This window comes from Sporothrix schenckii, assembly GCF_000961545.1.
Source record: "Sporothrix schenckii 1099-18 chromosome Unknown Cont48, whole genome shotgun sequence".
NCBI classification, from domain to species: Eukaryota; Fungi; Ascomycota; class Sordariomycetes; order Ophiostomatales; family Ophiostomataceae; genus Sporothrix; species Sporothrix schenckii.
Genome location: NW_015971149.1, coordinates 1,057,405 through 1,080,581, shown reverse-complemented (window position 1 = coordinate 1,080,581; position 23,177 = coordinate 1,057,405). Strand labels below are relative to the sequence as shown.

The 23,177-nt window shown below is 54.0% G+C and overlaps 8 protein-coding genes across 8 annotated transcripts; 3 read left to right on the top strand and 5 right to left on the bottom strand.

Moving 5' to 3' along the window:
• Window positions 1–47: 47 nt before the first annotated feature.
• SPSK_01059 (folylpolyglutamate synthase) lies at window positions 48–2,189 on the bottom strand (the record flags this gene model as incomplete). Its single annotated transcript, XM_016727990.1, has 1 exon — window positions 48–2,189. The coding sequence occupies one exon, from the start codon at window positions 2,187–2,189 to the stop codon at window positions 48–50; it is 2,142 nt and encodes a 713-aa protein (XP_016584207.1).
• Window positions 2,190–2,539: 350 nt separating this feature from the next.
• SPSK_01038 (protein disulfide-isomerase) lies at window positions 2,540–4,931 on the bottom strand (the record flags this gene model as incomplete). Its single annotated transcript, XM_016727969.1, has 2 exons — window positions 2,540–4,637; window positions 4,702–4,931. The coding sequence occupies 2 exons, from the start codon at window positions 4,929–4,931 to the stop codon at window positions 2,540–2,542; spliced, it is 2,328 nt and encodes a 775-aa protein (XP_016584206.1).
• Window positions 4,932–5,851: 920 nt separating this feature from the next.
• SPSK_01080 (tyrosyl-DNA phosphodiesterase 1) lies at window positions 5,852–7,837 on the top strand (the record flags this gene model as incomplete). Its single annotated transcript, XM_016728011.1, has 1 exon — window positions 5,852–7,837. The coding sequence occupies one exon, from the start codon at window positions 5,852–5,854 to the stop codon at window positions 7,835–7,837; it is 1,986 nt and encodes a 661-aa protein (XP_016584205.1).
• Window positions 7,838–8,040: 203 nt separating this feature from the next.
• SPSK_01289 (diazepam-binding protein inhibitor (GABA receptor modulator, acyl-CoA-binding protein)) lies at window positions 8,041–8,495 on the bottom strand (the record flags this gene model as incomplete). Its single annotated transcript, XM_016728219.1, has 3 exons — window positions 8,041–8,190; window positions 8,250–8,314; window positions 8,408–8,495. 3 exons carry the CDS (start codon window positions 8,493–8,495, stop codon window positions 8,041–8,043), a joined length of 303 nt encoding a protein of 100 aa, XP_016584204.1.
• A 2,574-nt stretch (window positions 8,496–11,069) lies between these two features.
• Window positions 11,070–12,310, top strand: SPSK_01171 (uncharacterized protein; the record flags this gene model as incomplete). The annotated part of the gene is made up of 2 exons (XM_016728102.1): window positions 11,070–11,174; window positions 11,237–12,310. The coding sequence occupies 2 exons, from the start codon at window positions 11,070–11,072 to the stop codon at window positions 12,308–12,310; spliced, it is 1,179 nt and encodes a 392-aa protein (XP_016584203.1).
• Window positions 12,311–12,693: 383 nt separating this feature from the next.
• SPSK_01156 (actin cytoskeleton-regulatory complex protein) lies at window positions 12,694–14,028 on the bottom strand (the record flags this gene model as incomplete). The annotated part of the gene is made up of 2 exons (XM_016728087.1): window positions 12,694–13,680; window positions 13,789–14,028. 2 exons carry the CDS (start codon window positions 14,026–14,028, stop codon window positions 12,694–12,696), a joined length of 1,227 nt encoding a protein of 408 aa, XP_016584202.1.
• Window positions 14,029–14,969: 941 nt separating this feature from the next.
• SPSK_00985 (kinesin family member 11) lies at window positions 14,970–18,976 on the top strand (the record flags this gene model as incomplete). The annotated part of the gene is made up of 3 exons (XM_016727917.1): window positions 14,970–15,527; window positions 15,608–17,779; window positions 17,858–18,976. 3 exons carry the CDS (start codon window positions 14,970–14,972, stop codon window positions 18,974–18,976), a joined length of 3,849 nt encoding a protein of 1,282 aa, XP_016584201.1.
• A 575-nt stretch (window positions 18,977–19,551) lies between these two features.
• Window positions 19,552–22,778, bottom strand: SPSK_10977 (phospholipase D; the record flags this gene model as incomplete). The annotated part of the gene is made up of 7 exons (XM_016737198.1): window positions 19,552–21,421; window positions 21,488–21,587; window positions 21,669–21,788; window positions 21,882–21,905; window positions 21,964–22,231; window positions 22,316–22,326; window positions 22,385–22,778. 7 exons carry the CDS (start codon window positions 22,776–22,778, stop codon window positions 19,552–19,554), a joined length of 2,787 nt encoding a protein of 928 aa, XP_016584200.1.
• Between the last annotated feature and the right edge of the window lie 399 nt (window positions 22,779–23,177).

Below are 23,177 nucleotides of genomic sequence, written 5' to 3'. Positions count from 1 at the left end.
CGGGTTCAATCGTGGACAACCTCCTGAGAACTCAAGCCAAGATCAACCTATTCTTCAAATTCGGCATCCAACTCCTGGAGCACTTCGCGCGCCAGCACAAAACTTCCCGTAGCCAGGACATGGCACGATTGTGATGGGATGGCTGTAGCATCTGCATAAGCGCCAACAAAACAATCCACAGGCTCAGCGGCAAGAGCACGAATCTGACCAATCGCAGCTGCAACAGTGTCGACGGCCTGGCAAACCGTGTCTGGACTGACGGCCTGCATTGCAACGAGAGCTTCTGCGCGCGCTGCCTCAGCCTCTGGTGGAAACACAAAAAATGCGTCGTCGAAAAAGGTAGTACTTGTTGCTTTACCTCCGTCGTTGGCACCTGACAGAAGAGCTCGTATAAGGTCGCCCGGTTTGCGATCACGCACACTGAAGAGAAGTATGCGTTTTGACCGTGGAGCTACCACACCTTTTGTTGAGGCACTGTCGATGGTGCTTTGTCGGGCGGAAAAAAATCGCGCCACCTCCCCCAAGCTGTCAGCCGTGTGGGCGCCGTCGACGATGTACTGCACTGAGCAAGACCCTCTTTGTGTATCCATGATGCTTTCGCAACGGCCACGAAGTGTAACCTTCGCCAAGGCAGACACGTAATATTCCGGGAGGTTGGACGGGTCGAAAACAGCGGCAGTTAAATCGAACGCCTTGTCGCCTGCAATGCCCACTTTGCACAGGTGGTGACAGGCAGCAGCAACTGCAAGGGCCATGTTAAACTTCTGGAACTTTCCAGGCAGGCTAGCACCCGGAACCCCTGACCACTGAGCGACGACGTCTGGGCGCAATTCGTGTAAGTCCTTTACATTTTTCTCTGCGGCTCTCGAATGGAGAACAGCAACAGCAGCTTCTCTGTCCTTTTTGCTCTCTCCGGGCGGCATTGCTTTATCGCTCAGCTCGTAATCGCCAGGGCCTTGTTGTAGTGTGAAAACGGTAACTCCCTCTTTGAAAATACCCGCCTTGTGCCACGCTATCTCTTCAAGAGTGCGGCCTAGCATAGCAACATGGTCAATACCAAGACGCGTAACAACAGCGGTAGTGACGGACGTGGCAGGTAAAATATTGGTTGCGTCGTACTCGCCCCCAATCCCGCACTCAATGACAGCCGAACGTACCCCCTGCTGTAGAAAAATGTGGAATGCCAGCAGCGTCAAGAACCGGAAGTAAAATGGCTTTGTATGTGCGCCGTAAGGATCCGGATCAGAGGGATCAGCTGCTGCTGCTGCCTCGCTAAGCCGTGCCCACATGTCAAAGACGTTCTTGGTGAACAGATCACGGCTGATGGGTTTGCCATCCAGCCAGATGCGCTCCCTGACCGAGACGACATGAGGCGAAAGGTAGGTGCCGACCCGGCCGACAGTGGAACCGTTAGTTTTGGCCGCTTCCACCAAAATGGCCGTGGTAAAGGCCGATACAGATCCTTTCCCCTTGGTTCCCGCAATGTGGATACACTTCAAGGGCGCCAGATCCTTCGGTATATCGGAGTAGCCCGCACGAGCCATCCACGCGACGACCTCCGGGACCGCAAGAGAGTTGAAGTCGAATGGAGCGCCATCTTCACCCTTGGGAGGCGTCTCAAAGAGGGCCGTCACATCACGGTTTGTCGGCAGTAGTGACAAAAGGCGCAAAGCACCATCGTATGTCTGAGGTATGGCTGCAAAGTTTAGGTAGCCAGCACCGCCCTTATCCTTCTTTCCCTGGTCATGGCGGAGACCAGCAGAGAGAGACGCCATCTTTGGTGCAATCAGCGAGGACGGGCTTCGATGATCAAATCCCACCTTCGGGTGCTTTCGAACTAGGCCTTGTTCAAAAAGAATATTTTTGCCGTGATGATGAACAGTAGAAGCTGGCCGCGCAGGGCCACACTTGGCAATTGGCAGGGTCCTTCGGAACGCGTTTGATATTGCACCCAAGCGCCTTGCTGCTGTTGGCGCTGTCGTAATATGCCCGGCGTACATCCACAACATGAAAACGTCAACAGTTTCTGTAGTTGCAGTTGTCAATGTTAACCCCCGACCACTCGGAGTGAGATGTTGCGTTGCCGTAGCCGTAAACGAAACGGCAGACACGACAATATTGCTTGCCCTTTTGAGGAGAGATTTTCGGCAAGCGCAATCATGGTCTATGAACTGTTCGGTTAAAGACATATTATGCAATAAACCAGATTCGTGAGTCACTTTTGGGAGGCTCAAGATTAAAAATACTTTATTTTATTGCGAGCATTACAAAACAAATAAGAATGTCTAACTTACAGAAAACCCTCAAACTATATATAATAGACCAAGAAGTAAAATAGGGGGAGAAAACAAATGCGGCAGAACAAAGCAGGCCAGACTCCGTGACTAAAAAAAATGTAGGGCAGTGAAGAAAAACAAAAAAGAAAAGCGAAGGCAAAAAGTGCATTGACAAACATAGGGACGATTAAAAGATTGTTAACACTCCACGCCAAAAAGTACAACTGCATATACATCATCTAAGGAGCCTCTCTCCAGCCGCTTTAGTCATTCTTACCGGCAGGATTGACGCCTGAGCTCAGCATGGGTAACTTGTAATCCTTGACCTCGTCCAAGCGGAAGTGGCCCAGACTACCACCGTTGCGCCGAATCCGCCCACGTAGCCACGATGCAACACCCAGAGATATACCCAGAACACAGCCAATGGACAAGTATGGGTGCTCAGAAAAGGTCATGCGAATGTCGAAGAACAGCTTCTCAATGGCTGAGATGGTCAACTTGGGCTTGATCTTAGGCGGTGACTGAGTGATCTTGTTGAGTGTCTCGAGGATGGACGTGCGAGATGGCAGAATGGGGTTGCCAGTCGATGTGATGTCCCAGTACCGGCGGTTATCTTCGTCATTGATAATGACGCGCTCGCCCTCCTTAATGTCGATACCGTACGTCGTACGCACCCATCGCTGCCAGAAAGCGCCGTCGACCCACGCGAACGTCACCTCCTTCTTGTCGGCGCGGTCCATATTGACGCGGATGCTCTTAGCCGCGCGTAGGGCGCGCTGGTCGTTACGATCCTCGGCCTCTTCGATGCGCAGCTGCTTCGCATCACGCAACTCTTGTCGCTCAAGTTGGAAAAGTTGAATCTGCTTGTCCATCCACTCGCTGGCAGCACTCTTCATCTCGCGCGTTGCAATTGCGAACGCCTCCTTGTCCTCACGCTTCAAAATGCCAAGCACCACCAGCTTGCCATCCATGATCTCGCGAGCATTCGATGCGGTCAGCTCTGGCACAATAGGCAGCCACACAGATTTCATCCAATCAAGAACACGACGCGTATCACGCATCTCGTGCGGCGTCAGTGGTGGATAATAGGTTGGCCGACCCTCGCGGGAGACAAGCAGGCGCGGCCAAGTCGTGATCTTGAACCGGTCATACAGCGCCGGGTCGTTCGTCTTGACCAGCTTAGCGTGGCCTATCAGGCTGAGAGGCAGACGTTCAAGCGCCATAAAGTCCTCACTGGTGGTGGCAAAGTCGTAAAAATAAACAAAAACGACCTCCTCCTTGGCCTCCAGCGCCTCAAAGCTGGCAGCATTCACATCTTGCACGCCCGCAACCGCATCCAGTGCCTTGTTAGCGTACGACACAAAGTCGCCCAGGCCTCTCAGACCTTCGTAGTCGACACGCTCGCCGCCGCGGAACAAAACAATCGTCGGGTAAGCATGGACGCGCACGTCCTTGCAGAGGCGGGACTCCTTTTCGCAGTTCACCTCGCCAATGTTGAGCTTGCCCTGCATTTCCTTAGCCAGCTGCTCCCAGTTCGCGGCCATGGCCTTGCAGTGATGGCACCAAGGGGCGTAGAACTTGATAAACCAGGTGTCCTGAGTCATCGTCACGAGCGTTTGGAAAGTCTCAGCTGTCAGTGGAACGGAGGCGCCGTTGGGGTTCTGGGGAGTCGTTGGCTTAGGCGGTCCACGGTACAGCGGAACAGGAGGTGTAGTCTTCTTCTTGGGGTCGCCGGACCCCTTGCTACTCTTTTTGTCCGCTGGAATACCACCGATATCTTTAGCTTTGAGAGTCTTCTCAGAGACATCCTCAGGAGTGGGAACAACAATCGCCGGAGCAGCAGACGCCTCCTTGGGTTTCTCCACAGTGGTCGTTGGGTCTGTTTTCTTCACTTCTTTGTCTTTGGCGGCAGCCTTGGCCTTCTCCTTGATCGCTTTGGCCTTCTCAGCCTTGGCTTTGTCAGCCGCAGCGATTGCAGCTTTGTCAAGAATCTCGCCGGCGTCTTCTTTTCCGCGGGGGTGGACTGAGTCGCCCTCGCCGGGCAGGTACAGAATCGCCGGCCGCTCGCCAGGGAAGTCGCGGTCTAGGGCGCGTTCAAGATGGTGACTGAGGATGGTGCCGTTCTTTACGCCCTTGATGTCGACAATCTTCTTGCGGTCCCCGTAGAGAATAGTCGTCGGGTAAGACTGGATGCCGTTCTTGAAGCACAAGTCGAAGAAAGCAACGCAGTTGATCTGTGCAAATTTGATGCCGTAGTGCTCAGCCGACGTTGTCGTTCTCCCTTCAACCTTTTCGGTGTAGTAGTACTCGTATGTCGTTTGGAACGCTGGGGCAAACTTCTTGCAGTGGTGGCAGTATGGACTAAATGCTGTCAGAACAACAATACACAACACACAAAAGGAGACCCGTGCCAAGTGCCACTTACCTATAATGCTTTACGTAAAGATACTTCGTCGAATTGAGTTGTTCTTCGAAGTTCTTGGGTGTCAGGTTGATCAGCGGTGGCACTTTAATACCGTCGAAAATCGTCGGCTTCTCGACATCGTCAGATTTTGCTTCAGCCTTTGCTCCAGCCTTTGCTTCAGGCTTCGCATCGTCGGCAGCGACGGTGACCACCGCCATGCCCAGCAAGGGCAGAAGCGATGACAGCCGCATGGTTAAGTATCAGCAGAGACGAGGCGATCTCGCCTTCACTGTAGACAAGGCCTCCGGGCTTTCGAGGGGAGGTAGGACGGAAAAGGTATTGAGGATCGGCGAATAGGGAAGAGGAGATTCGGGGCCGAGTTGGATCTGTCAGCAAGGAAACACGGCGTGAAATCCCACCGGCACACGCTTTCTCGGAGAAGGAAGAGGAAGGAGATGGAGATGAGCGTCGAAGGAGGCCCAAAATGAGCGAAAGTATGAGGTAGGAGGGCGTCGCAGGGCTGGTTCAATTGAGAGGAAAACGAAGCCAAAGAGGCAATGCTGGAATCGAGGTGGAAACGCGAGCAGATAAGCCTGAATTTCTCATAGGCCCGTTTTGAGATATGGCTGACAAGTGGTCTTAGGGCGTTTGGTGGTTGACTTTCAGTGGCTTTCGTTAGATTTTAGTGAGCTGCCAAAGGACGCCGTCGTGTATTTTGATAGGTAAATTATCTGCCAAGCGTTGGCTGTCACTCTTCCCCATTTGCACATTGATTCCTTCCATTTCAGGAGTTGAGGACAACCAGCGCAATCTTACGGGGGAAAGAGGGGCTGTCCTGTGTAGCAACCAATGATAAGTCGTGTTTCATTTGAGTTTATACTTGCAGCACTCCGCAAAATTGGGCCATAGGCAACATCCCTATCATTGGAACAGTTCTAGGCCTTCGTCGTACTAGCGGGGGACCGCGACTTCCCCGAAAGCCAGACCTCAATTTGGGCCATATTCAATCGGAAGGCTTGACACAAAGACAAAATGGAATTCTACAAAGGGACAAGCACAACCCCGAATAACACCTACCCAAGCTTTATAACACCCATCCTTCGCCGACGCGGATACGACATAACGACCGGGATTGAGGTGACCCAAATTGGCCGACATCAGGTCTTGGAGGATGGAGGGCGAGGAAACGCCTTCCAAGCGGTATCGCGTGTCCCCTTCCCCTTCGAATACTAAGAGGGAAATAGAAGGCGTCGAAAATGGGCCGTTGGTTCTCAAGTCGATGTCGACGCCGGTCAGCCCTCCACGGAAGAGGCGACGAGGTCAAGGAGAATTGGGCGAGCGAATGCTTGTCAGTGCAGCAACAGAGGCAGCATTCAATGAAGGCAAAGAGCAGACCACCAAACCATCTCGGCCTACGCTCAAAAGTCCGTTTCGCCTTACGGCCATCCACGACTTGCCGGCATCAGCCAACATCGACACAGTTACGGTGCGTGACATCTTCGGCGACCCACGCGTTTTTGAATGCTGGGAGTTCAACTTTCTGCACGACCTAGACTTTCTGATGAGTTCGTTCGACGACGGCGCACGACAACGAGGTTTGAATGTGCATGTGGTTCACGGTTTCTGGAAGCGCGAAGATCCGCGTCGTGAGCAGCTTGAGAAAGCAGCGCGGCAATATTCAAAAGACAGCAGCCAAAACGGTGGCATTATTACGCTACACACTGCGTTCATGCCAGAGCCTTTCGGGACACATCATACAAAGATGGCGGTGCTCCTCCGCAGCGATGACACGGCCCAAATCATCATTCACACAGCCAATTTGATCCCCCATGACTGGTGTAACATGACACAGGCGGTGTGGCGTTCTCCTTTGCTTCCACTGTTGACAAGCGGAAACACGGAAGTCAAATATAAAGAAGAAAGCGGTGTTGGGCTTAGGTTCAAGTATGACTTCCTAAATTACCTTCGTTCCTACAATCAGAGACGATCAGTATGCAGTCCCCTTGTAGAGGCGCTGCAAAAATATGATTTTTCGGCCGTCCGTGCTGTACTCATCGGAAGTGTGCCGGGGCGACATCATATACCTTCTCCTGAAGAAGATGAGGTGGAAGAAACCGTTAGACAAAACCTGACGGCAGGAGACGAAGACAGCATTGCCCACACGCGATGGGGTTGGTTGGCTATGAAGCAAGCACTGAAAAATGCCCCCCTGGGGTCACGGCAAGTAATGCCAGGCCAATCCTCACCAGATGAGATTGTGATACAGGTGTCATCCATTGCCACTCTCGGTGGCACTGACGTCTGGCTGCAGAAGACTTTTTTTCCAGCATTGTCGAGCGGGAAACCGACCAGCAAGTCCACACCGAAATCTTCACGACAAGCTATCAGTTTCGGCTCTTTACGACAACCCCAAGAGCGGCCACCACCAAAGCCAATATTTCGTGTCATGTTTCCAACTGCCGACGAGATCAGGAGGTCCCTCGAGGGCTACGTTTCGGGATCTTCGATCCATGCCAAAATTCAGTCACCACAACAACAAAGACAGCTTGCATACATGCGCCCCATGATGTGCCATTGGGCAAACGATTCGGAGGACGGCGAAGCGATCACATCTGAAACAGGCGACGGCAAAAGATGCGCAGGTGACGCTAAACGCCGGCGAGCAGCACCACATGTGAAGACCTATGTGCGCTATAGCAACTGCCACGACGGCTTTTATATTGACTGGGCGTTGTTGACATCTGCCAATCTCTCGAAGCAGGCCTGGGGCGAGGCTCGCTCGGCAGCGGGTGAGATACGTATCGCATCGTACGAGCTCGGCGTGCTTGTATGGCCCGAACTCTTAACGGAGATTCCCGGCGCAACGATGCAACCGGTGTTTGGGCGCGATGACTTCAAACCCGATGCGCCATCGACTGGAGAGCAAATAGGCCACGAAGTGCGAGAAGATTCAGCCTTAATACCTGCAGCGTCCTTCAGAAGTAGTATCTCTGCCGAGGGCGCTCAGGATGCTGACGGCCTGCCAAATGTGCCGCTACGTATCCCGTATAGCTTGCCGCTTCAACGTTACAGCGCAGACGAAATTCCATGGGTCACCAGCTTACCACACATCGAGCCGGATTGGAGGGGCAACACTGCCATTCGCTGGGAGGACTGACATAGCACATTGGGACTCTCACAGAAACATTTAAGAAGCTTCATAGAAACTGACACAACTGGTGCTTTGGTGCTATTTGTCTTTTGTTAAACCCAGCTTCAAGAAATTATCTCAGGCGCATTCCCACGATTTTCCTTGTTCCATTCGACTCTCTTGTTTTCTTGGCAGTTTCCAACCGTTCACATAGCTGAGCGTCGTGCCATTTATGCGCGGACCTTCTCGGGGACCTTGTTGGGATCATAACCATGCGTGACCTTGAGCTTCTCAATCGTCTCAGTGTATTCCTTCTGAGCTTGCTCTGGCGTGACTCCCCTGTCGAGGCTAGCTTGCCACGCATTCTTCTTATATTTGGCCTGGGATAGGTCAGTCATTCGTAGATCGCAAGAGTCAGGTAGAAAACAACGTCACATACCTTAATATCAAACATGCCAGGTTTGGATTTGGAGATATCCTCGTTTCTGGCTATCTTGTAAAGAGCTGTATCAAAAGAAACATCAGCCAAATCAGTGTTCTTGAAAGTGATCACAACAGGCTATCTCGTAACCAGCGCTCTCAGACACCGGTACTCACCATAAATCTGAAGCTGAACGGTATCCTCAACCGGTTTGGTCAGCTTCAGGATGTCCTGAGTGGCCTGTTCGAAAGCGGCAGCCGACATGATGACAGTTGGTTGTTTATTGGCCGTTCGTTGCTTTCTGTGTGAAATATAAAGACAAAGGAACACGGTCGAGAAACGATGGAGATCGAGAGAGGAGAAGATGGAAGAAACGTCAGAATGTAAGGAGGGGGAAGAGAAGATGGAACGGTTTCTTAGCTGACGGGAGTCTTCACCCCTGATTTGTTGGGCTTACCTTCCTTGGTTGGGGCGTGGCGGGGTTCGAGGGAAGGCAAGCCAACGACGTGCGTCTCTGCATGGAGCCACCAGCAATCACAGCGTGAAGCTGTGCTGCAAACTTTCTCTGCCCCGCCCAAGCTTGTGTTAGATCATGCGCATATCACATGGAAACCGCGTGCAGTGGTCACTTCCTTCCAGCTGCCTTCTGTCCACATGCCACAGCAGGTGTCCAGCTTCAGAGCCACACGAAGGCACACCGCGCCTTCCGACTAGTGTAGAGGCTTGTCATGGCGCCCTGCATGGCTCTTTCCCTGCGTGTCATTCTCTCTTTCTCAAATGCTGGTTGCTCTCGACCCCCGGAATAGCTCTTTCCATCGTTGACAATTTCGTATCCTTTCGTCTGGTTTCCGACCCAATGGCACGTGCTTTATGCGTGGGGCAGAGAGTGTGGAATATTCAGATGGAAGAACAATGGATCGCAGTTACACAAAATGAGGTGCTCCCGTCCCGCCCTTTCATCCCAGTTCTTAGCGAGCTCGGCAAGCAAGCAAACGTGGCCGTCGCGCATGAACAATGCCATTCAAAGCTTCGTTCTGCAAACAGGTCTGCGAATCGGCACGCAACGCGGAAAGCAAAGTTCAAAGGTTTCTGCCCCCAAAACAGGTCAGAGCCTCAATTGCCGGTCGCTGCCCTTGGACCTAAAAGAGTGGGGGCCTGGCCCAAACGCCATTGGTCGACACGCGGACAGCAAAGCTGTCGTCTCGGGACCGACAAGTCTCTTGACATCGGGACGGTAGTGGTTTTGCAATCTGGCATCGTCGCCATCTTGTCATGTTTTGCATCTTCGCATCGTTGCCATCGACGGTCTTTGGAAACTCCGACACCGATTCTGTGGTATCATCTAGTGGCTTACTCCGCGCATCTTGCAAGGATGATCGAAATCGTAGGTCAAGGATTTAATGGTGCTGCCTATTGCAACAGAAAATGTGCCATCAAGCCGCCTTCGGAACAAGTTAAATCATTTCAGGTCCGTGACGATACTAACCCCGAGGTTGCAAAACGAAAAAGCAACAAGAGAAACATGCGGGGGGTCTAAGTATTTGTATTGATGCTAATAGCGTCGTGTTAAGAAAAAATATCTCCTCGTGCTAATATTCAATTCCCCAAAAAAAAAAAATTAAAAGAAAAGAAAAGAAAAGAAAAAGTATTTGGGCTCCAGGAACCGGGTCACAGGCACCGAAATAAAAGCCGAATGTCTATCGTAATATAATTACGTATATGCACCATGTCGTACGGTGCATGGTTTAATGCCCCGTATTAGATAGCCTCTCTTTATGTCGTACGCCTTACGAATTAATTACACAAGAAAACAATACGGTGACAGTATACGGATTATTATCCTTTGTATCCTCTCGAGGCGAGAGCGGCCAGCGAATGGTAGACGACGAGGTGAGTGTAGCTTTCATTATCAACGTAGCCAGGTCTGGCCATACTGCCGGTTTCTCATTTTACAAAGCAGAGAGACATAAGGAATAATACACCAAATGGCCACTGGCGCAATGCCACAGACGCAATGCCACGGACATCGCACGGGAGAGTTGTGCCACGGAGCACAACCAGGGGCAGAAGTGAGCGAAACACACAAGTCCTGTACGGGAGAGTAAGTGGTGCAAGTATTCGACCGAAATAACTATCGAAAGATAACCCAGGTTAGAAGTAAGCAGAGAGTACGCATAGTTCGTCCGGAAACGGAGCAACGATGTCTTTTGAATTTCGCGTCCAGGATAGGAGTTGTTAGTCGTCAGTGTAACAAGCAACCACGCTCCGACCTCCCAGGTAACTGGGAATGGAAAAAGCTGTTTGTCGTAGTAATATGACAACCTCCTTTTTTTACGTGTACTTCTTGGCTTATTGTATCTATCGTCTTTCTCTTCTTATTTTGCTCGGGCCGCCTCGATACCCGCCGCGTGGACTGACCTTCGTTCCCGTCTTCATAGTTTTTTCTGGTTCTGACTTGGATCCGACGTTTTGAAATTGCTCGCCCCGCCCAGACTCGCAAGCTCATCTCTTCAAGCCTGGTACACACCGTTTTGTCAAATAAATACAAATCCTATACGTTGATCGCGACATTGCTTCAGGTCGAGCTAGTCCTTTGATCTAGAGCAGTCCATAAAAGGAAGTCTCGCCCCCAGTTAGCCCACCGTCTCTATTTTAGACAGAAGGAACAGCCAGGTAGCTTCTTTCCTTAAACACTTGTATTTTGTATTACCCTGCACCTTCCTATCCAAGCTTCTTTTCTGTTCTTTCCTATTTGTACGGTTTTCCTCCTTCACAGCTTCCAAAACAAGCATCCTACTCGTTGCACCGGCTTTCCCTTTGCCAAATATTTTCCCCAAAATGGTTCCCACAGTCGTGATTCTCGGCGGCGCATATGGTGGTCTTCAGATCGCCCACAGCCTGTTAAAAAATAACAAGGAGGCGAAAGTCATCCTAGTTTCCAAGGTGCGCCCCAGTCGTATCTTATTTTTGCTACCAGCTCCAAACACAAATTAATACGCGCACAGAACAGCCACTTTTACTGGAACCTCGCCTCGGTGCGCGCCATTGTGCCGGGAAGTGTCGAGGACAAGCAATTGTTTCTATCTCTAGCAGATGCGCTCTCCCGCTACTCCAAGGAGCGCTATGAGATTGTCATTGGCTCGGCAGAGTCTGTCGATACCAACACCAAGACAGTCAAGGTTGCCATCCCTGGCACCGCAGAGCAACGGGCCATCTCCTACGACCAGCTTGTCCTGGCCACAGGCTCCCGGAACACCCAGCCGGAAAGGCGTGCTGATGCCGCCGCTGACGAAGCCGTCCCTGCGACGCCATGGAAGGCAGACGGCACCTATGAAGACATCACGGCCCTTCTCGACACCACGCGGGAGAAGGTCAAGGCCGCCAAGCGCATTGTTATCGCTGGCGGCGGCGCCACGGGCGTCGAGGTCGCTGCTGAGCTCGGCCATGCATTCGGTGGCAAGCCGGCCGACAAGGGTGGCAAAGAAATTGTCTTGCTATCGGCCGATGCCAAAATTCTGAGTGGCGACGCGATTGCCGGATCCGCCCTCAGCAAGCTGAAGAAGTTGCACGTCGATGTGCGCACTGGCGCTGGCGTTTCGGCAGCACACACACTGCCCGATGGTCGCGTCGAGCTGACCGTGGTAGGCGCCTCGGAGCCACTCGTCGCCGATCTATACCTGGCCGCCGTGGGCCTGACGCCCAACACCGAGTACCTCGACGCCTCCCTCCTCACTGATCGCAAGACGGTCGATGTCGACGAGTTCTACCACGTCAAGGGCGTGGCCAGCAAGGACGTTTGGGCCGTGGGCGACATTGTCAGCAAGCCGCGTGCTGGGTTTGTCATCACGATGAAACAGGCCGAGGGCGTGGCCAAGAACGTAGACGTTGTTTTAAAGGGCAAGGCGCCACAGGCTGTGAAGCTGCTTCCTGTCGACGTCTTGGTTGTGGCGGCCGGCCCCAACCGTGGTACGGGCCGTCTTGGCTCGTTGCGCCTACCGTCCCTGGCTGTGCGGTATATTAAGGCGCGCACACTGGGCCTGCAGATGCTTTCAGGTTTCCGGGACGGCAGCGCGGCGTAGTGGGAGTGCCGAGAAAATGGAGTGATTTCAGAACGGGTCGTTTCGAATAGTAGGGAGAAAGGATGAGGAGGAATACCCCGGAGTTTGTTTTTGGTTCACTGTCTTAGTTTATGCCTTATACTAGTTCATCTAACAGCGAGCGGTTCGAGGCCTTCAAGTTTGTTGGGTCGCTAGGTGGACTGATATTCGTAAAGTGAATAAAATAGGTTTTGATTTTCGACATGTTGATGGCGCCTCTTTAAAGTAATATTTACATTGGAGGCCAAGACGTAAAGGACACAGGGGACGTGAACCCAAAAAGTTAATGAAAAAAAAATTTTGTCTCGCTCTTTCAAAACAGGAATATAACCACCAAAAGCCACACCTTATCCCGCCACACTATCTCACCTCGCAGCCTTGGCATCGTCAATGTCGCGACGCAGCTGCTCGAGGACCTGCTCACGCTGCCGCAGGTGTGATTCCAAGCTCTCTACTTGCTCGCGCACCGTTGCCAGGTCATCTGTCACACCCTTCAGACCGCTGCCGGCCTTGGCCTTGCCCGTGCCCTCCTCGAGGTCGCGCAGCTCCTGGCGCTTGTAGTCCAGCAGCTGCTCCAGCTCGCGCTTGATCAGCGCAGGCTTGGTGTCACGCTTGCCGCCACTCGCCTTGGACCCAGACCGCCGCGCTGCGCCCGCCTCGATCTCTTGGATACGGCTCTCCAGCTCGGCCAGCTGCTTCTTAAGGCGCACCTCCTCCCAGTCTTCGGTCTTTTGTGCCGTCGAGAAGTCGGTGCCAGTTGCCTTGAAGCCGCTACGGCCGAGCCGCGTCAGGTACTGGTCGCCAAACTTGGCCTTGCGGCCCGTCGCCGTGCTGTCGTCGGCACGCGTTGCCCAGCGTGAGTTTGCGGCGGCCGTACTGGCGTTGCCGACCTGGTAGTCGATTTGGTTGCGCTCGAAGCTGGCGCGCAGCGAGGCAGGGACGGTGCGCGGGATGCGGAAGCCCTCGTGGCGGTAGTTGAGGATGTGCAAGAAAGCAAGGGCGGCGTCCTTGCCAATCGATGGAGCGGCGGCCGGGTTCACCAGGTTCCAGGCGGAGCGGATGTCGGTATCGGGGACGTCGAGCGAGTCGTAGAGGTCCTGTAGGGAGGAAAAGGCCACGTCGCCGCGCATGTCCCGGCTTTCCAGGTAGATCTGCTCGTACTTGGCCTTGTCGGCGGGGCTCATGTACCAGTCGAAGCCGTCCTTGAGGCTCGGCGAGTCCGGGTCGTCGTCCACGGCCACCTGTTCGAACTGTGCTGCCTTTCCCGTGAGCGCACGGCCAGCCTGTACGAGATGCGCCTTGGACTCGGGCACCAACCAGTCGGGCAGCGCATTCGGAACGTCCGGGTATTCCTAAGGCAACGGTGGAAACGACATGTTAGCAACCGAGAAGACGAGACACAGCATCCTCCTTCTCCGCCGGGTGTACGTGCTTCCGTCAACGCCTCCTTTCTAACTCACCCCGTTCAGAATGTCAAAGATCAGCCGCATGGCGACGCAAAACTCTTCAAAGTCCAGATTGCCGTCGTTGTCAACGTCCGCCAGGTCCCACACACGCTCTAGCTGGCCGTCGCGCAGGCCACTGTTCTTCAGCACGGGCGCCGCCATCTCGCCCGTCAAGAACTTGCCGCCATTGGTGCGGTTCGAGAAGATATTCCAGTACGTCTCGATCTCCTTCTGCTCGATCCGCGGGGGTGCCATCTTGTACAAAGTTTGACTGTGTAGATGTGCAGCTGCGGTGTCTCTCGTTTCGGTGATGCTCGCCGATTCGATGCCGCCTGCTCAAGCTCGCTCGATCGCTCAAGCTGCAAGACTGCCCCGTCTTTCTGTCGGGCGTTTCTCCCCGGCCGGCTTTGAATCTGACTGCGTCGGAAGTGGGATGGAATTCGTTTGTGGTAGCAAAGCAGTGGATGTCCCGGTCTCAAACTCGTAGTGCGCACGCGGCCTCCAACTCGTCTTATGGGGAGCTTCGAGGGTCGACGTATGTCATTTAATTGCAGGCGCAATAGGGTCAGCCTGCTAGACCGGCCTGTCCGCTCAAGCACATAGTGGGGCGGGCGTCAATTACGGCGTATTCCAGCAAGTGCAGTGACGAAGCGTTATTAGCGAGGTGTGGCTTGACTTATGTGGCGCATGTGTGTTGCCCGGCCAATCGGCCCCATACCGCCACACCTATCAATGGCCACACCCTTGTTGACTGTCCCACATTTCCCACCACCTGTCAAGCTTGCTACCGAGAATGTCAACAAGCCGACACCAACGGAAACGCCCCGTTCGGCCTTCAACCCACACACCAGAGCCACCACCACCCTGCAAGGCCGCGCCGAGCCCTGGCATATCTGCAACCCTATCCAGGTGTCTTTCCCCACGAGCCTCCCTTGCTGCACACTCCCGCTCACATCAAGTTGCGGCTTCGGCTTCATGTCGTCAGAACGCGTCGATTTCGCTGGTTAACTGTTTTTGTTTTACATTCGCCTGGTCTTTTTATACATATCGCACGCATCGCGACATTGCTTCTATCGACTGCTACATACGCGCCCAGTGTTGGACCACGTTCACCGTCTTTACACTCAGCTGCACGGCAGCATCGCTTGTCGCGTTGTTTTCATCCGTCCATATCTCATCCTCGTCTTCATACAAACATGGCTCTCCCACGAGAAGCGCCCTCACGAAGGGCCACCAATGCCTCGACGACCATGCCCGGCTACCGGTCAGCTAGCAGCAGTGCCGCCTCGCGACCTGGGGTTCGACAACCGACAAAACGCGTCTCAACGGCACGACCCCAACTGACATCCACATCACTTTCCTCCGCAACATCCTCGTCGCGTTTCGGACGAGCCGGCGCCATCTCTCCGGCTGAGTCGCTCATGTCGGTGGCCACGACCGCTGCCGCTGGCCTGAAGCGCAAGGAGCGTGATTTTGAAGCGGCGGCCGCTGCCGACAACGACTCCGTCATTCTCTCCCTCGCCGAGGAGACCAACATCAATGTCGTTGTGCGGTGCCGCGGTCGCAACGAGCGCGAGGTCCGCGAAAACAGCGCAGTCGTTGTCAACACTGACGGCGCCATGGGCAAGAATGTTGAGCTGATGATGGGCCCGAACGCTCTGAGCAACAAGACATACAACTTTGACCGCGTGTTCTCACCCGCTGCTGACCAAGCCATGATCTTTGACGACGTTGTCAGGCCCATACTAGATGAGGTGAGCGCCCGCTGGCAACGTTTTGGTAAATGCCTGTGCTCTATGTCGTCGCTTCTTTGTCCTGCTAATCCATGTACCAGATGCTCACGGGCTTCAACTGCACAATCTTCGCATACGGCCAAACTGGCACTGGCAAAACCTACACAATGTCCGGCGACATGAGCGAGTCTCTGGGTCTGCTCACCGACGCCGCCGGCATCATTCCACGCGTGCTTCAGGCCCTCTTCAACAAGCTCAATGCGGACGAGAGCACCGACAGCGTCGTCCGCTGCTCCTTCATCGAACTCTACAACGAAGAACTACGCGACCTTCTTTCCGTCGACAGTGACGGAAGCAGCAGCTCAAAGCTCAAGATCTACGACGACAACTCGCGCAAGGGACACGCTACTACCGTCGTCCAGGGCATGGAGGAGCGCCATATTGCCTCGGCCGCCGACGGCATCAAGCGCTTGCAGGAAGGAAGCGTCCGTCGCCAGGTGGCCGCTACCAAGTGCAACGATCTGAGCAGTCGCAGCCATACCGTCTTTACCATCACCGTGCAGACAAAGCACATCACCGAGACGGGCGAGGATTTCTTTAACACGGGAAAGCTCAACCTGGTCGATCTGGCGGGTAGTGAGAACATCCAGCGCTCAGGTGCAGAGAACAAGCGCGCCGCCGAGGCGGGCCTGATCAACAAGAGCTTGCTGACGCTGGGCCGGGTCATCAACGCGCTCGTTGACCGGACTGCACATGTGCCGTATCGCGAATCGAAGTTGACTCGCCTTCTCCAAGACTCGCTAGGCGGTCGTACAAAAACCTGCATCATCGCCACCATCTCGACAGCCAAGAGCAATCTCGAAGAGACCATCTCCACGCTCGACTATGCATTCCGCGCCAAGAACATCCGCAACAAGCCGCAGGTGAATCAGCTTATCAACAAGAAGACCCTACTGCGAGAATTCACGGCCGAAATTGAAAAGCTAAAGTGCGACCTCATTGCTACACGGCAGCGCAATGGCGTCTACCTGCCCAACGACACGTACGAGGAGATGACCGTGCAAAGCGAGTCTCGCCGCATCCTGGCCGAAGAACAGGCCGCAAAGATTGAGACGATGGAGGCCAACCTACGACACAAGCTACAAGAGCTACTCGAGCTGACATCAAACTTTATGGGGCTCAAAAAGGAGCATGAAGACGCGAAAACAGAAATGAGCGAGACAAAAGACGTGCTGGGCCAGACTGAGCTTGTGCTCTCTGCAACACGCAAAACACTCGCTGAAGAGACCTACGTCCGCCAGGCGCATCAGTCCACGGAAGAAAAACTAGCATCACTGGGCAATGATCTCATTTCGACTCTCGGGCGCACGGTCGGCGACATTGACGGCCTGCGAGCCAAAAACCGCCGCAAGTCTGACCTCCAGGGCGTCAACCGCAACGCATGGGCCGGCTCCCAAGCCCAGGTCTCCGAAGTGACGAGACTTGTGGAATCCCGTATTTTCGGTCTTCGTGCGTCCCAGGAGCAGCACATTTCCAACATCTCCCGCCGCATGCAGAACTTTGTCGAGGAAGGGCAACAGAGTCTGGCATCGACACAAGCTCTACTAGACCAGAACCTGGCATCATTTGAGGCTTCGAAGTGCGAAATGCTGGCACAGCAAGGCGCATCCAAGCAGGACTTGGACCAAGTTCTACAGGAGATTCGCGCCGTTCGTGACCATATCCAGGAACACGTCGGCGAGAGTCTTCAGACCATTGCGTCCGCCGCAGAGCGCATTGCAGAGGACGTCCTGAGTGAGCTGAGCACATTCCACAACCAGTTGCACACTTCATACAGCACTTTGGGAAAGGACTTCAAAAGCACGTTTGAGGATTTGCTGAAGCACATAAGTGCACAACGAGACGAGTCTGATGCTCTGCGCGCGAAAGTTGAGGAGGCCAGTCAGACAGCAGTTCAGGCAAATGCGACAGTTGCTGCGCAAATACAACAAGCGATCGACGAAGAGCGAAAACAAGCGGCAGCAGATAGGCAGCAACTCCTCACACAAATCGGTAACCTCATCAACGAACAGGCGACGAAACAGGACACTCGGTTCACGGCCAAGACCAACGCCATCCGTGAACAAATGGTGGAGTCCAATACGGCATTTGAAGGCGACCTCGATACCTATGCTAAGGGCATGGATGCATGGACTACTGCCTCCGACGAATTTATTCAAGACGCCAGTAAATCGCGCGATGCCTTGAAACTGAGACTGCAAGAGGACTGGACGGTAAGCATCTCTCTATTGGTTTATGCCTGTCTTGCTTTCTGTCAATTTACTAACAATGGTGGCTTTCCCCTTCTACAGACTGCCAACGAACACAGCACATCGATCCAAAACACGACAAGGTCGGTTCATGCCGAGACCGTCCGTGTTGTGGGTGAGCAGATGAAGGACCTGGACGTCAAGATGCAGGACTTGGACAACCTCGTTACGCGTGCTACATCGCGCAATGACGAACACCTGGCCGAACATACAGCATCAGTTTCCAAAATATCCGAGACTGTGACAGCTACATTTTCTGAGCTATCAGCTCATGCGCAGGAAACGATCGGCCGCGGAGAGCGCTTTATGGAAGAAGCCGAAGCCGATATCAGGGGTCAGCGCAATGACTGGGAGCCGACAGAAGGCACTCTGTGCCAGCCGCTCAATGATCTGAGAGCTTGTATCTCCAACACCGCGCTCCGCGAGTACGTGCCTACCGGCGAAACGCCAGAAAAGGTCCAGTACACGTATCCTCTGGACCTACCACGGACGGCCCCACACCATGTCTTAATTTCTGGTCTGAATAACAAGGGTACCATGCCCTCCAAAACTGAAGAAAGCGGCGACATCGAAGACGACATCCTTGGTGACGATGACGACGAGTTCCGCGACGAGCTGCTCGATACAATGCCATCGCCGAGCAAGCCACCTGTGAACAGTGACAGCGCAACCGTCCCTGTCGTCTTTAACGACCTCGACGCTTCCGCCCCAGCCACAGAGCCCGAAAGTAATTGGGCATTCACGCGTGCATCTTCACAGCCACCGTCTTCCGCCCCGGTCTCGTCGATAACATCCATGGGTATGAGCTTGCGTGAGGTGAACCCGAATTTGACGGCCGGCTCAACTTTGTTTGATCCCGGTGCCAGCACCATGTCCCTGAAGGGTAATGGTGGCAAAGATGGCAGCAACCTCGGCCTTATAGCTGCTAGCATTGAAGGCGCCAAGAACGCCGGTGCCACCAAGGGGTCCTTCAACGGCTCTGGTCACGGCCACACTCTGCCGACCTACCGTCGGAGAAGCCTGCGCCAGAACCACGGCCCACCGCCGGCGAAGCAAGCCAAGACGCGAACATCGGTAATGACTCTCGAAGGCCGCGAGAACGTGCCGCCGTCAGCGTTTTCGCAGAGCCTGTCACGGCGTCGGAGTCCGCGGCTGAACTAGATAGAAGAGGATACCACGAACGCAGGGCATAAGAAAGGAATGCCAGGATAGATTTGTTGGTTGTAGTGTATGGCCTTTGTTTTGGAACAATGGCCTTGGTTGTTCTACTCTTTTTTGTGTATAAAATTTCTGACAGCAATGGCGTTCATGGTTATCGAAATTGGAAATACCTAGCGGCGGGATTCTCAAGAAAATGAACGGGTCGGGCGTCTCGAGAAATAGATGTTTTCTGTTTCAATAATATATATTACCGTTAATGATTACATCGATCTGGACTTGATACACTTTGCTATAAAAAAAAGTGACATTAAATAAATATAAATATAAAAAAGAAAGGAAAGAAAAAAATACGACAGGAATACGACAGATGGTTTTTTTTTTTTTTCAGATACTAGTCCGTGGTTCAATCTTAACGGTATGACGCTGTGCAACATAATCAAAGTTCAGGATGTTCAATCTAATTTCTGTCTGATACTGCTCGACTCTTTCCTGATTGAATGCCCGCCTGCCCACACTTAGTACCATGTACCATCCGTACGATCTAATTTCTCTCCTACTTTGCTAAAACTTCCTCCCTATGTGTACAGCTCATCCGTCAGCGAGTTGAGCGTGAGACCCTCCTTGGCCAGGTCCTTGACCTCGATCAAGAAGTTGAGCGGCATCTCAACCAGGTTGCCGCGCACCTCGGCCAGGCGCTCCTTGACAGCGACGACACCGCCAGGATAGCCGGGGACGACGTGGCCGTAGTCGACCTTGGTCGGCGGTGTGGACGGTGATGGGGGGTTCGAAGCATCGTGCCCATCTTGGGATGGATGCAATGCGGCCGCTGCTTTGTCCTGTTCCTTGTTCTCCTTGTCATTGCGCTTGGCGCTCTCGTCCTCTTTCGCACCGGGCATCGTAAAGTACTGTGAAAAATACGAGTCGTACTGGTCCCAGTTGCGGACGCGGTCCGAGGGCACACAGTGGAAGACGTCGTCAAAGACGGCGGTGTTGGTGGCGGCAGTCGTTTGCCAGAGACGCGTAAAGTTGGCGATCAGAGGGTCCGACACCAGTCGGTCGGCCGGGCTGTCCCAGTCATACGCGTTTGGCGCCACGGTAATGGGTGAGAAGTTCTGCGTGGGCTGGTCCCAGCGCTGGTCAGGCAGCAGGCCAATGTGCTTGCGGAACAGATGGCGGCGCAGGCTGGCCGGGAAGGCACCCACGACATACGGGTTGCCGCCCATGGTGGTGTGGATGGGGTGCTCTGGGTCTTCGATGACGACGGCGATCTCCGAGTCGTGCGAGCCGAGTTGCGAGCGGTCGTTGAGATTGGCACTGCCGCAGATGACGAGACGGTCGTCGGCGATGAGCACCTTGGTGTGGATGTACAGCTCCTCGCTTACAAACGCCGCAAGCTCAGCATCACCGCCGTCCCCAGTGAGGCCCGGCGCGCCCTCGCCCATCCATCCCCGCTTTGTCAGATCCGGGCCACCGTCCATGTACGAGGCCGAGACGGTGTCCGCGGTCTTGAGCAGGTCCGGCTGATCACGGGTGATGCCGGCAGCACCGGCCTGGTAGCGACGGTAGCTGTCACCGAGCTCGCTGTGGACCTTGCCCCCGTCGCGGCTGTAGCCGTCGTATCCAGACTCGACGGCATCGTCAAACTCGCGGCGCGCGTCCTCGTATGCGACGCCACTGGCCTTTTCGGCACGGCCCATGAGCGGCGTAGTATTGATACGATCGTAGTTGCGCAGGTTGTAGAAGCGCAGGTAGTGCGCAGGATCGGAGACGCCAGCGGCGATCAGTGCGCCGTAGATGCTGTTCTTGCCACGGTTGATGCTGTTGTATTGGTACTCCATAATGGCACGCGTGCCGAGAGCGCCGTCGGCGTGCAAGTCGCCGGCGAAGCCGGGCACGGCAGGGATGCAGACAACCATGCCAAAATTTTCACCCTGTTCGTGCGCGCGCACGATGCGTTGGACAATGGCGCGGCCGATCTTGTTGCTGACGGGGTGCTGGTCGTCGCTGGTGGCGGTAATGAAGAATTGGTTCTCAATGTAGACAAAGTGCTCGGCGTTCAGGATGGCGGAAATGTAGGCATTGGCAATGGAGTGCTCGATCTTGTGGCCCGCAGACCACTGGCAGCAGCTGCGGGTGAGCTGGATGTGCACACCGCCCAGGTCACCACTGTCGAAAGCCGGACCACGGCCTTGGCCGTAACTGTGGTGATGGCTGCCGTCCCGGGACCGCTCTACATCACCGTCGTCACCGTCGCTCTCGCCTAACATACGGCTCATGCCATGGTGCAAATGACGCTGGATGCCGCCAACAAAGCGCTGACCGCCTGCATAGATGGACTCGCCTGTGTCACGCAGGCTATCGGGAACATGGTGTAACTTCAACGGAAACGGTATTTTCTCATAGCCCTCGTTGCGGGACACGTACTTGCCGTTGAAGATGTAGTTCCTATAACGGTGAGGAGGTGGTTAACATAATTTCAAAAAGGGAAGTTCAGGGCCAATAGCGACGTACCATCTGTCGATGAAGTGTGTGACGAGGCTGTTTACAATGTGACCAGATAGACTGATGCTGATGTCGGACCAGCCCATACGGGAACTCTTGGTACGGTCGACTAGAAGTGTTAATAAAAGAAAACGGCGATCAAAGGGGAGAAAGAGGGGATGGGAGGGAATGTGGAATTCGAGGTACTAACGTTTGTTGTTCTCCCATTTGTCGACGTCCTCAAAATCGTAGACGCGTGCATTGTTGTAGTCCTGGCCCGGGAAGAGGATATCGTCCAGGTTCTCCGGGTGGGCATCGGCAATGGGGTGACCTAATCGTTGGCATCTTCTTTCCATTGTGTCTCTCACTCTCCCACGTGCCTTCATGTCTCACATGATCCACCCGTGGTCACACATCGACTTACTATTGGTGTCCCAGCGTCCAAAACCTGCGATGTTAGTGCTTGTACGATAAACGCTGACGAGCCCTTGTTCGACTTCACGTACACAAATCAAGGCCGCCCATAAAGGCAATGTGGCCATCGATGACGCACAGCTTCTCGTGGTGCGCCCAGTACAGGACCACGTCGTCGGAGGTGCCGTAGAGCGTCTTGAGCGCGTCTTTCCCAAGCTTGCTAAGGTCGAAGGTACGCAAGTTCATGTTCTTGAAAGCAGACTCAAAATCGGCCTGAAAATCGTGGCCACTCGGGAGATGGTCCGGGTGCCGGAAGACGCGAATGTTGGGATGCAGGGCTTCGAGGGCATGCTTGGTGTGCTGGCACGGTAGAAGTCAGAGTCAGTAACAGCCACTTTTTGGTATGAATGCAGTGAAAATTAGTTGGAAGGCACTGAAATATACCTCTGAGTTCACTGGGTGATGTTAGCAAAGACGAGTTTCCGGACGTATAAACGTCAAAGGAACACTTACACGTCAGGGCCTGCGGCACCTCCTTGTACACAATGACACGGATTTGCACACCGCGCTCGGCAGCCGCTTTGAGCATCCGGTCGAGGCGGTACTGCTCGTTGCTCGACGGTGGGCGGCGTAGGTATAGCTCGGGGCTCAGCCACCAATCGAGAATGTAGATGGTCTCGCGGGCCTGCGCAAGAGCCTCGGACACGGCCCAAAAGTACGAGCAGCCATCGACGTACCACTTGGCGCGACCCGTGGTCTGCGGCGCAAAGGACTGGAAGCGGTTGCCGTTATGCTCGTCCGAGTGCGACTCGGCACAGTCGAAGCCATGGTGTGTGTGCGAGTGGTGCTCGCCGCCATGAAACAGGCCGTCGATGCCGCTTTCGACCTTGTGGAAGATGTTTTGCATGGTGATGTCCTTTTTGTTCGACGTATTTCCGAACCCTTGTGATTCTCTTCCGTCCTGTTCTGGGAAGGTTAGCATTAAGGACGACACGAAAAGTAACCAAGATAAGAACCAACCCCTCTAAACTCGGGATCCTGGCGTAGTGCCACGCGGCTTTTTTTCTTACATGTAATTCCTCTTCGTCGCGGGGCGCTCTGCGACGGCTGATCTGTTATTGAGCTGAATGGAAGCTGACGGCGGATGATGGCGGAGCTACTTTAGTTTTGACGTTGCTGTGTTGAGGATAGCGCAGCCGTGTGGGAGGGGCAACGATGGGAACAGACCCTGAAAGGAAGTTGTGCCTCGCAGCATTCGAAGAAAAAGGACGGGAGATCCGAACAAAAAAGAAAACAAGAAAACAAG